The 17,833-nt window shown below is 35.6% G+C and overlaps 1 protein-coding gene across 4 annotated transcripts in view; it reads left to right on the top strand.

The window, feature by feature from the left end:
* MTA3 (metastasis associated 1 family member 3) overlaps positions 1-17,833 on the top strand; it is a 116,426-nt gene that overhangs the window by 61,253 nt on the left and 37,340 nt on the right. For all 4 annotated transcript variants that reach the window (XR_011903076.1, XM_072331898.1, XM_072331897.1 and 1 more), the window contains exons 10-15: positions 338-412; positions 3,970-4,028; positions 6,188-6,312; positions 7,428-7,579; positions 8,216-8,438; positions 16,364-16,450. Coding sequence is in view for 3 of the 4 variants with exons in the window: in XM_072331898.1 (XP_072187999.1) it covers positions 338-412; positions 3,970-4,028; positions 6,188-6,312; positions 7,428-7,579; positions 8,216-8,438; positions 16,364-16,450 (721 nt within the window). In the remaining variant the exon portion in view is untranslated. The remainder of the gene's footprint in view (positions 1-337; positions 413-3,969; positions 4,029-6,187; positions 6,313-7,427; positions 7,580-8,215; positions 8,439-16,363; positions 16,451-17,833) is intronic.

Below are 17,833 nucleotides of genomic sequence, written 5' to 3'. Positions count from 1 at the left end.
TGATGCACTTCATAACAGAGATTTAATTCCGTGTTTCCAGATGCACCTGCTTTTGTTTTGATCATTTAGTTTAACTGTCTGGCTTAGGCATCCGAACCCATATGTCATTTATTTAGTTTAATATTGGTGCATATGCTGCATCTTTGTTTATTTTAAAGAAGGATTGTTAGTATTAGTAGTACATGCATTTATATGCATATGGATTTTTAAGGTAGGTATTTAATGCACATACGTTTTAAAATTTCTACATAAGCTATACATGATTTTAAAATGTGTTGAATAAAATGTGAACACTGCAATTTCTTGGAACTATTTCATTCTGTAACATGTTTTTCAGCTCCCTTGGAAGTCACTGACTAGTATCATTGAATATTACTACATGTGGAAAACTACTGACAGATATGTGCAGCAGGTAATTTAATAGTTATTTCAGCACGAATAATTCTGACGCATTCTTTAAAAAAAAACTAATCTCAACTTGCTAAAGAATAAAAAAATCGTTTGTGTTCTTAAAAGGACACGTGGCAGGAGGCGTATGGTAATATTTTAGGATGCAGAATACTGGTTTTGTGCTGTTCACAGGATGTATTGCCAAATCTTAGAATGCCTACTGTACACTACGTAGCTGTGAAGAGCTTTTTAAGCCGTTTGGATTGTATGCTCATTTGTAGCAGCATGATTTCTGCATCTTGCTATGGTGTGGAGGAGAGAAATGGGCTAAGGCGCGAATACTTTAGGCTACAGAACTGTGTAAGGAATCAAAGGATAAGGAAACATATATTGTATTAAATGTGACACTTAATGTTTTGAACATTTTGTTGATACTTCATGCTAAAGTATTACTTTGGCATGGCCAAGATAGAAAAACAAAGTTGAGAACATTCTGCACACAATGTCTATGTTCATCCTTATGAATGAATGTCAGAGTCCTCCTGAAGGAGAAGAATGATGATGTAATTTTGGTTACCTATGTTGGGATATTTGAAACAGACATAGGCAAAAAACATAGGACTCTTATATACTGCACTATTTACCTATTTACTCCTTGATTTAGATACTCAAAATATTTCAAAATACTTCACTGTAATTCACAATTTAACATTTTAGTTTGTAGCTCATTCACTTGTTGTATAATTAGTAGAAACATGAAGTACAGAATGTGGAAAATAAATTTTTTGCTCTAATGAATGATGCCAGCTGTATTGTTAAATGGGTGTCTGGAGTTGTTCCAGATTTTTTTGTTGCCGTATGTCAGAGGATGATTACTGCTGCTTGTTCTGTGGTTTTTGTTGTTTTCCTTCTGTGTGCTTGTGTGTTTTGGGTTGGATTTTTGTTTGCTTGGTTGGTTTGGGGAATTAAAATTACGGAAAAAGGTGTTTGATTGTTTCTGATGTTTGGTTTTTTCTTTTAGCTGTATAATTGAATTTTGAATTATCTCTAGGATCTTTTAGTTCTATTGATAGTACAAAAAGAAAAAAAAAAGACTTGTTCTGTATTCAAGCTTTTTGTTCTTTTCAATTTATTCCTATTTATTTTTTGCACTATTCAAATTTATCTTAAAAAGGCTTTGCCAGCAGAGTTTTGCTTTGCTGTTTGTCAACTCCTGAAGAATGGTTGTTGGAGGATCTTGAAGAATCAGATTAAAAAGTTTTTATTGAGACTGTAAGGCTTGGATTAAGGATAAATTGAACTGAAAACTTAGTTTTGCTTGCATTCTTAGGTTGCTCAGGGCTGATATGCTTCCTATGAAATTTTTCTGAAATATTTTCTCTGGTTTAGTTGGCAAATGACACTTGAGACTTCTTTTCTAAATTGCTGTAGGGGTTGATTATTATTCTGCTGCTACAACAGTTGAGATGTGATGCATTGAGCTTGCATAATAAAGGTGTAACGTCCTAACTCAGAGCATGGCATGACACCTCAGGATTTATTGTTTTTGACTATGTTTTTCAAAGTCATGCATGATTATCAATAGCAAAAACAGTGTTGTGGAAGACAATAAAGGATTCAGCTTAGTAAATAAAGAAAGAAAAGATTTGTTAAAATTGTATTACTTAGAACCACCATTCTGGTATCGAAAGTATGCTAAAATTTTGTTATGCCGCTGTTCTTTTTTCTTGCTTGTGCAAAAAACTGATTTACTCATGTAGACCATAGCATATTTGTATGGATTTGTATTTTTGCTTTGGGCCCGTGGAAGGTTGATTGGTACTGACGAAAGACTGTAACTGCACCAGATGTGTCAGTAGAAGTCACTTCTGTAGCTCCAAACATAAGGTGATGACAAATGTGAAGGGGGAAAAAGTTGTTGAAAGAAACCTATCTTGGAAGAAAGTGAAGACTACTTTAATGTTGAATATGAATTAATTCATGGTGGCATGGACTGCTTAGAAGTCTCACTATAGTCACAGATTGCTCCCCAAAGATGCAATATTTACAAAAGAGAGTTAGGGTCATGGGTGTCAACTTTGTGAAATTGAAGAGTGGTGGTTTATATGTGGATGCTTACTTAGCCTACTCAGCCAGAAGAAAGCTGATAAAACCTCTAACTTGCCTCATGATTCATATAAAAGACTCTCAGAGCAGAGTCTTTTGATGATATTTTTCTCAAGGTGAGAAGTATATTTCTGGATTATAAACCTCGTAAAGACTGGATATAAAAAAATAGGAGTTCAGCAGAGGAGAGAAGTGACTGTTGTAGGAGAAATGGGATGAAATGGACACCTGCAAAAGAAAGGGACAATCTTGGGAGACAGGAAAATAGTGTTGACGTATTGCTGAATATCAGTCTTTTTCCCCTCTGTAATAAAATTGATTTTCTCAAAGCCAGTTTTATTTTTTGAGCGATCAGGCATAGTATCCTGAATACAGGAAGAACAGGAAAATAATATTTTTCCTTGATATTTTATTTAGAAACAAATACTTCAGATATCGAGTGACAGCTGAACTCTGTATGTCTTGTTCTGGTGCTGAGAAAACTGTTCTTTGTCATCCTCAACTTTCCCACTGTTCTCAGGCACCTGCAGAATGGGTACTACCACTGACATGATGAAGGTTACAGATGCAAATAATGACAAAACAGTGAAATCAAGGGACTCCAGATTTTACTCTATAGACAGTGACGTGTAAAGCATGATTTTGAAACACACTGAAGTGTCTTCTGTTAACTTTCAAAGATTTTGTGCCATTGTTGTGAGGTTGAAACATTCGAGAGAAAATTGTCTTCAGTATAAATACTTTCATAAGTGTCCTGGCAATAACCTCCATGTGTAGAAGTTCATTCATAAGTCCATTCATTCCAAGTAGCACTAACTTAAGTAAATTAGCAAAACACTTGGAGTTAAGTTAATAATAATGCCTTCGATGCAACATGCATTTGAGTTTCTTGAAAGGAAGTCATAGCTTAGAAAAATCACAGATTATCTCTGTAGCAGTGTAGCTTTCCTTCTACTGCTGTGTTCTTGACAGAATTTTAATGACACTTAGTGATCACCGATGCTTGGTGGACTTTCCTGTTCCACTTCCTTGTACTGTTTATAAAATATCAGCTTCAAACTAATAGAACACACAAGAAGTATTGAGTTACTTGACTGACTCATCATGTGCAGTTTCACTCACTCGCTTTCCATCTATTTTGTGATGAAGGTTAGCTACAATATCATACTTTTTTTCCCCAAAAAATGTAATTTATATACACAGTCATTGTTGTTTCTACAGATTTGTTATCATGTGCTGAGGATTTCGAGTTTTACCAGGAAGGACAGCGTGCTGTAATTCCAAACCGATAATAAAAATAAACAGCTCTATTTTTTAATGACTTTCATCTTCCACATTTCTACACTTTTTTTGGAGTCTTTTGTAGAACTGTGGAATAAAACACAAAGAATTTAAGGTTGGATTATGTGCAGTTTTATGAGTTTGTGTACTTGAAGATAATAAAGTATTTTAATGTGTCAATTTTTCATCTAGAAACGTCTGAAAGCAGCTGAAGCAGAAAGTAAATTGAAACAAGTATACATCCCCACCTAGTGAGTATAACAATAAACTTCTTTATTAAAAACTTATAGGTGAAACTGTAATGTGTATCAACACACATGATATTCCTTTCATTGTTGTCCTGATACCTTTATCATTTATATACAAGCAGGATATATACATGTAGAAGTAGAATCAGAAAATGCTATAAATTCTTCATCTTTATTTCAACTTTGACCACTAAGCTTTCTGTTCTGGAAAGTTGAGCACTTCTGCAAAAACTGATAAAGTGCTACATGAACTGCTCACATGCAAGAAGTTTCTCGTCATCTAAAAGCAGCTTTTCTGGACTAGTTGCTTCAGAATCCCTGTAGGTCTACATTTAATATTTGTGTAAATGCAGAATTTCAAAATAGAGGCTGTTAATATAGTTACATAAAATCAGATACTCACTTTGGTTACATTTTTATCTTCTTGATCATCTGTTCTTGAGTTAGAGACAGGATGTTCTGGCTATAAATTAAAGGTAGCACTCAGCCCAAAATCTTTTGACTTTGATCAGTTCTTATTAATGAATTCTGTTTTCCTCTGAGAGATTTGTATTTTACTTCTTTAGATTTAAACTTGGTTCTATATTTGCTTTTGTTAATGTGTGGCTTATAGAACCAAGATATAATCTCTATTTCATATTTATAATTTCCTAAAGATTATGATAAGACAGGGGATTACAGATGACATTCTTTAAAGGTTTTTGTGGATAATATTGAGTTTATGTGTGAATTTATCCACTAATACCAGTGTTTATGTAACAGAAGACTACAATACCAGATGAAGTACTTTGAAAATCCATTGTTGCCTTTTTGAGTACATGTATAAACTGGCCACGATAGGTCTTAATTTGCATATTTCATACAGACTTTTTTTCTCTCAAATGGATTTAATAGAAACAGCAGACTGTTAATTTCAGTCTTTTAATTTCATTTGTGAAAAGCATTCTGAGTTTTACAGCTCCAGTCTCTAATAAATGACATCTTTGGAAAAAATTAACAGATTACTTTTGCAGTATGGATATTTCTTGACATCGTAGGCTAGAGAACTATGCTGAAAAGTTTTGTATGAGTGCTCCCTAACTCTCAGGGAAGTAGCTGATTTAGAAAAATTGTTAGGGATTAGCTGTATAGCTTGACATAACCTGTTGTCGAAATACAGATGCTTGCCTTCATTTCGTTCTACTACCATCTTTCACCTCTGTGTCAAGACAGAATCCATAGTCACTTTGGTAACTGCATTCTGAGGCATGTGTAAGCAAGCATAGTTCCATAATGCTCTATTTCAAGACATTTATTGTATTTGAAATCTGAGTGACATTGGTTCTTAGAGTTGAGTACCTTTTTGATTTTGTTGTAAGTTACTTCCTGTAAAAGCAAGATTCTGTCCTCAATAACCAAAGAGTCCCTTTCAATTCATGGTTGCTCTGGAAGCAAGAGATAGTAAGGTAAAAAGAGACCTAACTACCTCTTGATCCCTTCTTTGTATCTTTATCTCAGTGTACTTCCCTAGAATACGTTGGGAAGATACTTGATAAAGAGTATTTGGAAATTGGAAAGAGTATCACTGGATATAATGAACAAAGGAGGAGGTGGGAGTGCACCATAGAGGAGTGGTAAAGAATAAAGGATAGCTCTGCAGGCTTTTCTTTTAGTTACTTTTGCTGAAGTTGTATATATTTTAAACTACCTAACATAGTGGATAATCATCTTAGGAATTAATGTATTCAGTCTTGCATTGAATTATCAGTATAGTTTGTCAAAGGACAAATCATACGAACAAAGTTGAATCTTTAGAAGTACTGTACTGTGAGTTAATTTGGAGTGAATAAAGTTTGACTTCACTGAAGCATTAGGAAGTAAAATAATCATCATCATAAAATATATCACACAGACGCAAGTGTTGTGTATTTCACAGAAAGGCAAACCTGATCTTCTGAAGCCTTTCAGAGGGGGTCAGACTTCTTTCAGTGCTTGACATTGAGGCTTTGTCTTTAGTAGCTTGCTAAGCAGGTTTGACCATTATACAAAGACCTGTAAATGTGCACTGTGTGGTACTGAAACAGCTCTTTATGTAACAACTCTGTACTGTAAATACTGGAGAAACATAAAAAATAGTCCTCTGCTAATTTCTGAAAAATGACTTATTTTATTTTACTTTGAAGCAATAAACCAAATCCCAATCAAATATCCAGCAACAGTGGGAAACCTGCTACAGTCAATGGAGCAATGGGAGCCTCTTATCAGGCGCAAGCCCCACTAATAGGGAGGGCTTGTGAAAGCTGCTATAGTAAGTAAAATTTTGTTTAATTTTGGAATAATTTAGGAGATTTGTCTCAATCTTTATACACATTAAACAACATCTACATACTTTTATTTGCATACTATAAGTAATCTTTGATCAACTGTGTGGCAGAAATAACTTCAGACTAGAACTGCTTTCAATAAATTGATTGAATGTTAATACTCAAATCCACTTATTCGTTTTCTTCATCAGCAATTTAGTAAGTATGGAACAATCAAGTATTGAATGATGTGATTCTGTTACCTTCAGGTTTCTAAGTCTATATTTACTTTTGTCCTTTAAATTTGTTTTTAAGGGTTTTGTTGCAGATTTTTGTTTATTTGTTTTATTTTGGTTTTTAATTTGCTGTTGTCAGTGTTGGGTATGAAATGGTTGAGTAATTTTGTTTGTTTTTTGTTGTTTTTTTTTTTTTTAATTCTCTAGCATTTTGTGAATTTGTGATTGTCCTTTCTTGAAATAACAGTTTCTGATATAGTTAGTTACATACATCTGTTGTTTTTCAAGTTATGTTTTTAAAGAGTAGTTTTCTGATAAAAGTTTGATTGCAAAAATAAAAGACTAAATTAATGTTTCTAAATGAGATTCAGTATGCACGAGATAAAGATAGGCATGCATTTTCAAAGCTAGCAGATGTGCTTACCCTTTTCTTAAGAGGATCTTGACTTGTAAGTTCTGGCTTTGTGTAAGTTGGAGGTCACAGAATGGAAACGGGGATCTTAAATAGTTTCTTTATGTAACAAGTGTCCTAATGAGACACTTTTCCACGTTAAGTTGAGAAATCATGGAGAGTGAGAGCGGAGGGGTTTATTTGCTTGGGATTTTTTTTTTCTTGATAGGTTTTCTTTTGTTCTTGAAGATTCCTGGAAGAAAATCTCTTTTTGCTTATAGGGAGTCCTGAGTTTGAAAGTAAACGCAGAAATACTTCACTGTTCTCACTTTGGAATTGACTTTGAGGTGCTTGTAAATAAGTTGCTATTTTCTTCATATCAAATGAATTAAATATTTTTCTTGATAGTGCTTTTGAGGAATGCATTACAGCATTTGAATATACTGTTCTCAATGTAGCATATAATTTATTTGTGGTGTTCTCTCATCCTTAGCTTCACAGTCTCACCAGTGGTACTCTTGGGGTCCTCCTAATATGCAATGTAGATTGTGTGCGTCTTGTTGGATTTACTGGAAGAAATATGGTGGCCTGAAAATGCCCACACAGACAGATGAAGATAAACTCTCTTCCAGCCAACCTGCAGAGGTAGGATTGTATAGATAAAGCCTTCCTGAAATGAAGTGTGACATCTTCACAACACTATTGTGGTTTGAATGCATTTTATATATGTGTTGAACCGTGATGTTACAAAACTTCTCTTATTAATCTTTTTCCTGTCTTTCGTACAGCTAAGCATTGTGCTAGTCCTGACTTTTCTTTATTTGACCAAGACTTAGAAAGGTGGACAAATGTCCACCTCATGCATTTTTGTTAGATAAATGTTGTCTTGTCAAGCAATTGGTTTATTAACTTTAAAACATTAATTTCATCTAGAATAGTATAATGTATGTTAATTCACACCAGAGCTCTCCAGTATGTTGCATAGCTTCGTATACATAGCCCCAGTTTATTGAATAGCATTTATACATATTAGTTTATTAAACTTGTGAATTTATTCAACTTTTGGATTATTATTATTGTTATTTAATTGATTATGAGGAAAATATCTTTTGTTCATTTTCTTCATTGGCTGTTCTTTCAACTTGACATGACAGGATCTAATAACACCAGATAATTCTTCTGTTAAACATAATTATTTCTGGTACTGCCTGTCACTAGTAGGGAAGATTCAGATTGTGCAATTCAAAATTGTGTTATTATTTTTTTGTTTTATTTCTGTAGGAACCCCATGTTAGAACTCATATGTCCCGGCAGGCCACACAAGGAACTCCAGTTCGTAACACTGGAAGTCCAAAGTCAGCTGTGAAAACACGCCAAGCTTTCTTTCTTCACACAACGTGCTGGACAAAACTTGCCCGTCAGGTCTGCAAAAATACCCTTCGGCTGCGGCAGGCAGCAAGACGTCCCTTTGTTCCTATTAACTGTGCTGCCATTAAGGCAGAATGTAAGATGTTTTTTTAATTCTTAAGTTCTGTGTGCTGTGCTTCCCACCCATTTTTGTCTTTTAATTTTATTTTCTTTTTCAATAAACATCTCTTGTCTATATGCTTTTGCTTTTCATTTTTTTTCATTTGTCTAGCACATCACCAACACATTCATGAAATCTGACTGCCTTGCACAGTTTTCAGACTATTTCAAAAATAGAATGTTTTGGAAGGTGCTTGATTAGGTGGGGGGGCTGGGGAAGGTGGGGGGCATTTCAAACGAATTAACAGGGACATAGCCATTGCCTAATTCACTCGTAAAAAATGTTGTTTAAAAAAATCCTGTGGAGGATCAATGTTGTGACAGAAGTCATGCTTCCAACTAGGTAACATGAAAGAATTCTGCATTTATATTGTTGTTTATTCTTTTACTAAGTAGAAAGTGTAGAACTGTACGTATTCTAGTTTTTCTCAGTGGAACTGGCCAAGGAAGAAGTATTATTGCTGTGGATGTGTAAGAAGTTAGATGTGGAGTGTAATGCAACACTTTATCACATGATCAAGTGGAAAATGTTAGCCAAGTTTATCATTTCACCATAGTTGCTTTTATTTTTTGTCTATTCTAGTTTTAAATTTTAGTTTTAAATAAAATACAGTGTCACGTCTTTTGTGTTTGTAATCAAAACAAAGAAACAATTAATTGAGTGTTAGTATGACAAATGGTTTTGGGTGTTGTTGATAGCATCAGGATGTCACTCTACGTTCATGTGTTTTGGTTTTGTTCTGAAGTCCAATGAGAAGTCACTCACTATTTCAGCAGGTTTTGTGTCTCTACTAAGAGTGTAGTTTTACTGCTCACGCTGCTTGGTTCTATTTCAGTCTTCATCAGTGCAGTTCTCCAATGAGGCACTTGATGTTACAAAATAAGCTGTGCTGGCATGCTACCAACTGTAGTACAATTGAAGAGACCTTATATTCTAATAAGATTGATTTTATAACCATGTTCACTAGATTAGTGCTAAATGTTTTCCCTGGATGCTAATGATATCAGTGTTAATTATAAGAAATAATAAGAGGCTTAAAATCTGGTTTTGAGTATTTTTCCCTAATGTACTTTAACACCAACTGTTTCTCACATGCACACTCTTTACCTGCTTCTGCCAACTTCCAGAACTCTGTTCATTGTCCTTATTTGTTTACTTGTCCTACTGTACAGCTTTGAAAGAAGAAAGAAAACAGCCAAATCAAGAACAGCTTACATGTTTAAGGAAACTGGATGCCCATTGTGCCAATAAAATGGGCTGTACTTTCATGGGACAATTGTTTCCAAGGCTAAACTGTGCTTATATCTTTAACCCTTAATACAAAATAACTACTATTTTCTGAGAGGAAATGATGGTACTTTTTAACCCCACTCTCTCTGTAAGCACCTTTCAGATATTGGAAGAGAGCAATAAAGTCTCCCCTCAACCTCCTTTTCCCAAGACTAAACAGTCCCTGTTCCCTCAGTCTCTCCTCAGAGGGCATATTCTCCAAGCCCTTCACAAGCCTTGTTGCCCTTCTTTGGACCAGCTCCAGCACCTCAATGTCCTTTCTGTACTGAGGTGCTCAAAACTGAGCACAGTACTCGAGGTGAGGCCTCACCAGTGCTGAGTACGGGAGGAAAGCTTGTTCACTTGAATCTTTTATCTATAGCCCTATTTCTTCTTTCTGCAGAAGAACTTTCTGTTCAAGAAGTTGAAGGGGGAGATTTCATCCAAGCATTAATCATCATAGTAGAACAAATGTTATAGTCACTTCTCAGCTTTTAAAACAAAGGAGGTAAAAAGCTGAGCTTTTCAGCATGGAAGAGTCATTCTTGTATCAGACTAAAAGTGTCTTGACTGTTTCATCCTTGTTCCTTTAAGCAAACAAGTGCCACATCAGATTAACATCAGGAACAATTTTGTTTGTTCCTGTAGCTTCTATCTTTTATTATTCATTTTACGTAAAGTAATTGGACCTTGCTATTACATCTTTGCGAATACTGCTGCTTCCAGCTTAGATCTAATGTAGATTGGAAGGAAAAATGTAAATAAATCAGTCATTGATGTTTTTTAAGTACAACATTCAAGTTAATTTATTGTAGTACTGCAAACAAAATGATGTCTCATGAAATGCAGTTAATATTTATGTGTAAACATACACGCATACATATTTTCTTCTATTTGCCATCTTTGTATTGAATTTTAGTGTTACCTTACCTGCATATGATTTTTGTTATATTCATACTCTAGTAAAGCCCCTTAAGGAAATTGTTGAGTAACTGTTCTAGTTTCATTCATGTACTTACATTGGTGACCTGTGTTCAGTGCACTATGTGGATTTTACTGTTATATCTAATTTTTTTTTTCCTGAATGCCATGAATCTTTAAATGACAGCTTGATGTTAATGAAGTACTTAATTAGCAGTAATAATTTCATATGTTGAATACCACTGAGTATTGAATGAATGGTTGTGTTGGTGTTGCAGTACTTGCATTCATGCTTAGAAGATACCCTGGCCTAAATAGGTTACAATATAGCATGAGGTGGTTAGAATTTGTTTTCTGTATTGGTGCACTTGAATCTAATTTTTTTAAGACTCTTTTTAAGACTTACGTAATTCTGTGTGTGTGTGGAGCAAGTGCTGGAAGCTATAACTGCATTTCACAGCTATCTTGAAGTAGGCGCCATGCCAACATTATTACTCTCTCAGAAATCTTAAAATCAAAATATAGGAGGATGGCGGGGCACTCTAACCCCAGCAGCATATCAAGTTTTGTGCCTTCTTAGTCTTAGGCAAATTGTTCAAGTGCTGGGTAGTTGATGAAATTAATTACCTGTTATGAGAAAGGAAGTCTGAACTAGTCATAAAGTGGATTTCTAGCTTTCATTTTCTAGCTTTTACTGGATTTCTCATAAAGTAAAATGTTTTGTTTTGTTTTTTCATTCTGCTTGAATTTGCAGATACTGCTTTTGTATTGAAGGAACATAGAAGTGCTAAAACAAACAAACAAATGAAAACCCCACAGATTTCAGAGCATTTACTCGATTCCCGTAATTCTACCCACATCATCTCCCTCAGCCCATTACATCTGCTAGCGGAGGACAAGGCCCTATTCTGTGTCCTTCATTCCTTTGCTTAACTTGAAGAATAAAATTTTCCCCTAGTGAACCATGCGACTCCAGCTCTGATGCCAGCAGGAGGTAATGGAGAAGACACATTCACATCTCATTTTAATCTACAGGTGGTCACCGGAAGGTTGAGGGAGCATGGGGTCTCTCACTAGGAGTGTAATCCATCATGGTAACAGCAAACTTTGTTCTGCCTAGACAAAATAGACTTGCATTAGTTGTTGACTATAAACTTGTCTGGTGGATTTACAGGAATAATTAGAATTGGTGAACTGTTTCAGTATGGAAACTTCCGTGCTCTGAATCAGGCAAAATATCCAACTTTTTTGTTAGTTCACAAGTTTTCAGAAAGTCAGGCAAAATAATTCTGTCAGTGGGTTTAATTAAAGGAAGCTGTAGTAGGTTTTCTCCTCCACTGTCAGGGATCAGCTGGAGTTGGATCCAATCTTACAAGTTGTTGATGCCTGACAGTGAGCCATGTCTGTGTGAACTTCATTGCTTCAATGTGAATTTTAAGTCTAGCTGGTTGTTTTTTGTTTGCTTGTTTATTCCTCCTCACATACAGTTTTATTGGTACAATTATCTGTAATAATCACAGTAATTTAAATTTGTGCAGTTACACTGTCTATACAGGTGTGATTGACAAAATGTTCTCAGTGGACAGTCTGTGATCAAAGTATACGCCTCTAAGTCTACGGATTTAATAGCAGACATTGGGTATGTGATGGTGTGTCTTAATGATACTGTTGGTTAAAGACAAAAATTAAGTAGCGTATGCAAAGGTCTTGTTACCGATTGGTCTTTCTAAGCATACAGTCTGTGTATTTGCAAAATGCTATCCATTTGTTTCAAGTGAATAACATTTACTAGTATCGAGTCCGAAATCATTTCCTTATCTTCTTGATTTTCATAGCTGCAGAAGATCTTTTGGTTCTATGTAGGATAAAAATGTTTGCTCTACTATAATCTTTGAGTTCTCTTAGCCAGCAAAATGATCAAAAGAATGTGCAGAATATTTTTCCAATGTTACTAGGAGGAAGAAAATTCAGAGAATATCTTCAGTAAAGTTATTGGATATTTGTTAGTGTTTTGGCAGAAATAACTCACAAGTCAGAATATCTAAGTTTCAGAGGTCTACAAATCTAGTAAGTACAAAAAAAAATGTAAACCCCTTTTGAATTTAAATGGACAAGCTCCATTCAATATCATCATCTCCCTAGATTGCATGATTTCCTTGATATTCACAGCAGTCATCCCTTTGCTAGGTTGAGAAATTACTCTGTTTAAAACCTCATAGAGAATCCATTTCACACTGTGGTTTGTAATGTTGTTCCCTATAGCTTTTCTAATTGTACCATATCTTTTTAAGGATTGTAGTATCCCACATTCCATGCACTTCAAAATAAGAGTTTCCCATAATTTTAAGATAGTGTTGTATGTTTTCTGTTTTGCTCAGTATTTTGCTCCTGGTTTCAACATGGACAGAGCTGATTTTCATCTTATAATGTCTAGTATGATGTTGTGTTTTGGTTTTAGAAGAAAAACAATGCTGATAACATGATGATATTTTAGTTGCTGCTGAGTTGCTCTATACAGAACCAGCGGCATTTCGGTTTCTCAGCTTCTTGTACTGCCCTGCCAGCAAGGGGACCAGGAGGCACAAGGAGCTACATCATAGCCATTGAAAAATAACAGTCTATTGTGACACATTTTGTAAAATGCTGTTTGAAATTCTAAGTTGGATGCCAGATCGGATGTGTGTGAGTGTATCAAGATCCTTCAGACGATCCTGGCAGACCCCTGACACTTGAAGATGGTATTTTACAGAAGATGTGTGTAGGAAGGGGGCCTATGAATGTCTGATTCTACCACCTGAATAAATCTCAGGGCCTTTTGTCGATCTCTGAGGATGGAGATGCTACAGCCTCTCTGGGATAGCTGCAGGTGGTAGTCAAGTCTTCCCTTAGTCTTTCTATCTCAAGGCTGGCCAGACCCAGTTCCATCAGCCTCTCTTTATGTGCTGGCAGTCCACCAGCCTGGTGACTTTACAGTAGCTGGATCTGTTCCAGTATATCCATCTCTCTTGTGCAGTGGTGATTCCAGAAATCAATGTGTTGTGTTTTCACAACAGCCAAGAAGAGGGGAAGGGTTAGCTCCCTTTCTCTGCTGGCTGCACCCATGCTATTAAGGCCTAGCATGCAGTAGTCATTGTTGCAAGGGTACGCTGCTTAATAATGTGAACACAACAAAAGTATTTTCCACTTTCAAGGTCATTGTTTGCTCTTGGTGTTTCTGTATTTGATCTGTACGCCTCTGTTATTAGCTCAGCTCTTTTGCCAGTCTACAACACTACTTACTGAAGAATGTTATCACATTCACCACGGCTTTGTTCCCTTGAAATGAGAGACGTTTAAGTAATAACTGAACATCAGTACTGTAGGTGCTCAGCAGTTTCTGTCTGGATGAATCTCATCTGGCCCCAGAAACTTGTTTTTATTCATTACTTTGTTTTGAAATATTTCCTGTGGATACTTTCATGTGAAATTGTTTTCATACTTTTCTCATAAAAGGATTTTCTCTTAGAGTTTCTCAGCAGTGAACACCAATACAAAGAATTAGTCTTCTTTTTTCTGACAAATCTTTAGCTGTGTTGTATATTTGCATCACACTTGGTCATCTCATATTGCTACAGGTACTGTTGCCCTTCTTGTTTTTGTTATGTCTGAGAAATACACACTATCAGATACAATACTCCATTTTTAAGAATTTTTTTTTTTTTTTTTTTTTTTTTTTCTTAAGCCTTATTTTATTTCTCATCGCTTCCATTATTTCACTGATCTTATTAAGACTTCTGGTGTCTACACGGATAGTCGTGTTTGATGTTAGGACTTTTTTTGTTGTTTTTCACAAGTAATACATAAGGATGATGAACTTTATTACCTTTATCATGGAAGTACCATACTGTGGGTTAAAGTCTGCCATCATTAAACATGTTTCATTGACAGCAGTGCTTTGGAATAACCACCAGGCACCTCTGGTGAAAACGTTTTGCCTCAAGTGTGGAAATAGCGCTCATTCTACTGTCCGTATTCTCAGTCAGCCTATTAGCATCTCACAACATGTAGTTAGGAAAACTTCTTGCTGATTTCTTCGTGCTCAGTGCTTTACTATTCCCAAACTATAAAATATTCACTGCATAGCCTGTGCTTGTTTTACTGAGAGTCAGCGGAGATGCTTCTTTCTGCTGTCTCTTAAAATAGTTCAAGTGTTATGGAATGTTAAAAATATTCCAGGCGCTAGCTCCAGTGCATTTTCTTCACTGAGCACAGCATATGTATTGTTACTTATGTTATGAAAAAATAACATTAAAACAAGCTGGGCATTGTCTGCTGGATTTGAAACACCTGTGAACAGACTCACATGCTTATTTCAGTCATTACTGTGGTTACATCACCTGCACGTTTTTTACAGATCTGGATAGAGTGTATATAGATGGTAAATGTTATGTTTTTTCTCAAAGATAAATTGTTCAATATAGCATCTTACCCATTTCACGTAGGTGTATTCATTGTATGTAATGTACTGCATTGTAACCTGTGCGGGACTGAAACACACAGGAATATTTTAGTAACACGCACTGTGGGTGCAAAGTACAATTGTAATTACTATAATCTATTTTTAATATCTAGTTCTTGTAAAGCTTGTTAGAAAATGCAGATTTGTGTGCACGTGATACGCATATAAAGAAACATGCACATGGGTGTGTGTATATGCGAGACGAAATTCTATGGGAGACAATTCTAGATCTCCAAAGTCAAAATGTGGATATGGTTTCGTATATCTGGGTTCTTGGGGTACTCTGTATGGGGATTGTTTATATGCTCTTGTAAAGCAGATGACCCATTCTTTCCAGGGTGTTTAGAAAGAAAGCTGTTCCAGTAATATTGAAACTGCTTAATGAAACTTGGTGTCTCTTGATTTTTGCCTTGGGTTGATAGATCCTAATCCCTAAGTCTGAACCTCTTCTTAGTAACACTTCTGTGTTTGGGGCATGTAGAAGTTTTGTGTTTGGGTATTCTCGGTGCCTTTCAGGTGTGAGATTGTATTCTTAGCATCAAACTTAAGTAGTTACTGAACTGCTTATTTTCATTTTGTTTGCAGGAATTTATGGTCTTTGAAACCTTTGAGCTCTGGCATGCGTACTTGGCTATGAACTGGCCAGTTTGCTCAGATGTTACAGTAAAGGTTTTTTTTTGTTTGTCTTTTTTGTTTGTTTGTTTAAGGTTCATCTTTCCACAATAGTCACAGTGGGATTATCTGAATCACCATACCGTGGGAGTAAGACGTGACGGAATTCAGACTTTAGAATTATAAGCCTTGAAGTTCTGTATTAGCCCAATCAGAGCCAGACAAGAATGTAGAAAATACTGAAGTGAAAAAGTCGATGTAAATTCTTGCTAATAGCCACGACTGCCTTTATTTTTTTTCATTTGCGTTTCATTTGCCTAGTTGATTGCACCCAAAATGACTCTGTAGGCAAAATGGAATTTCTGCTAGATCTTGGGTTAACTTTTCAAAGAATTTAAAGATCATTTACATAAGTGAAGACATAACCTACCTTTAAATATCTGTCATTGTTAATGCTGGTGGGGAAAAAAAAAAAAAAAAGGAAAGAGATTCAAGCAAGCAATCTGTGGTAAAAGTCTAAGTCAGAAACTGGCTGGTGTGTCCTAATTATATTTGTAATGATGAAACGCTTAAACTGAGTTTTATTCTTTAAAATTCTCAGATGCAGATCGGCATTATGAAATCACTGGAAATCCTCTGAAGATCAAAAGCACCAGAAAACCACTGTCATGTATCATTGGGTATTTAGGTGGGTATCTTCCTCCAGTGTAAAATAAATGTCTATTTGTTATTTACTGATACATAGAAATCTATAGGCATAAAACGAGAGATTTTTGCTTTTAGTAACAAGAAAACTATGAAGTGAATAAATTAATAAATATTCTGGTCCGCTGCTTTATTCAGCTGGAAAATTGTGTGATTGATGATGGAAAACGTAGGCAGAAGGCCTTCTGATACTGCTTTAAAATGGCAGAGTGAAACCTGATGCAGTTTACAATGGGAAAAACAGTCTGGTGGTTTGAAGACATTAGCACTTAATGGGGAGATGTTCAGTATGCTGCATGCTGTTCTGTGCTTCTTGAATCCACATGCAAAATTCCCATCCACTGATGGAGCAGACTTCAGCCAACCTAAAACACTGATCTTCTTTTAATTTGGTGATGTAAACTGTACTGAGATTATAGCCAAGAGGATGAGTTGCTCACCTAAGATATTGAGGAGAGGAGGAATTCCAGTCATTGTGATTTGTTATTTAAGAAAAAAAAAAAAAAATGGTCCTCTTTTAAGGAACTGACAGTTAAGTATTTACATTATCATCTAAGAGATGAAATACCGGAGAGGCTTTTAATTTATCCTGAAATAAACACAGAAATCAATCCATTGACCAGAAGCAGGGAGTAATTCTGCAGGGTATTATCACTGTTCTACAGAAGTAGAGCTCATTTTAGATGTTCCTGCTCAATATTTAAACCTGCTTGTTGTACAACAAAGTAAACAATAATGATCTTGTGACTTACTGAAACAGAAATCAGATATAAATGTGGTTATGACTGTTCTTCCAGAACACCAAGTTTAACACAATCCAGGCTTCAAAGAATGGGATAGTGAAGAATTAATATCCTCTGCCACATAATTTTGTTTCTTCCTCCTCTGGAGTTTAAGGAAAAAGATAGTGCATCCCAACCATGTGTTCTATGTTACTGATGTACAGAAGGGAGAAGAGGAGCTGTGGTTGAGGGGGGGGGGATGGTTCATCTGGCTGACCGCATTTGTGCAGCCAGAAGAAGAAAGGACAGCATGAGTATTTTAGGAAATTTTGTATCTTTTTAATGCTGCTTTGTCTACGCTGAAAGGGACTGTCTTAGTACACGTGGAAGCACGGGTCTATAGATTTAACGGGAATAAATGGATGGATGATCTTATATAGCATTGTGCACTTAGTTGATGCTTTTGTGAAGATGATTAACAGTGCTAAAATATGCAAGGTATCTGTAGAGTCCAGTTAGCTTCTGAATGAGAAGTGAAATATCTCAATACAACAGAAGGCAAATAATGCCTGTTATAGGGATATGAAGTATACCTAACATAGTTCTGGATGTACATCTAAGCTTGCTTTTAAGGGATGGCTTGA

The sequence above is a fragment of the Excalfactoria chinensis genome, chromosome 3 (genome assembly GCF_039878825.1).
Source record: "Excalfactoria chinensis isolate bCotChi1 chromosome 3, bCotChi1.hap2, whole genome shotgun sequence".
Classification (NCBI taxonomy): domain Eukaryota; kingdom Metazoa; phylum Chordata; class Aves; order Galliformes; family Phasianidae; genus Excalfactoria; species Excalfactoria chinensis.
This window is presented reverse-complemented; position numbering and strand designations above follow the sequence as displayed.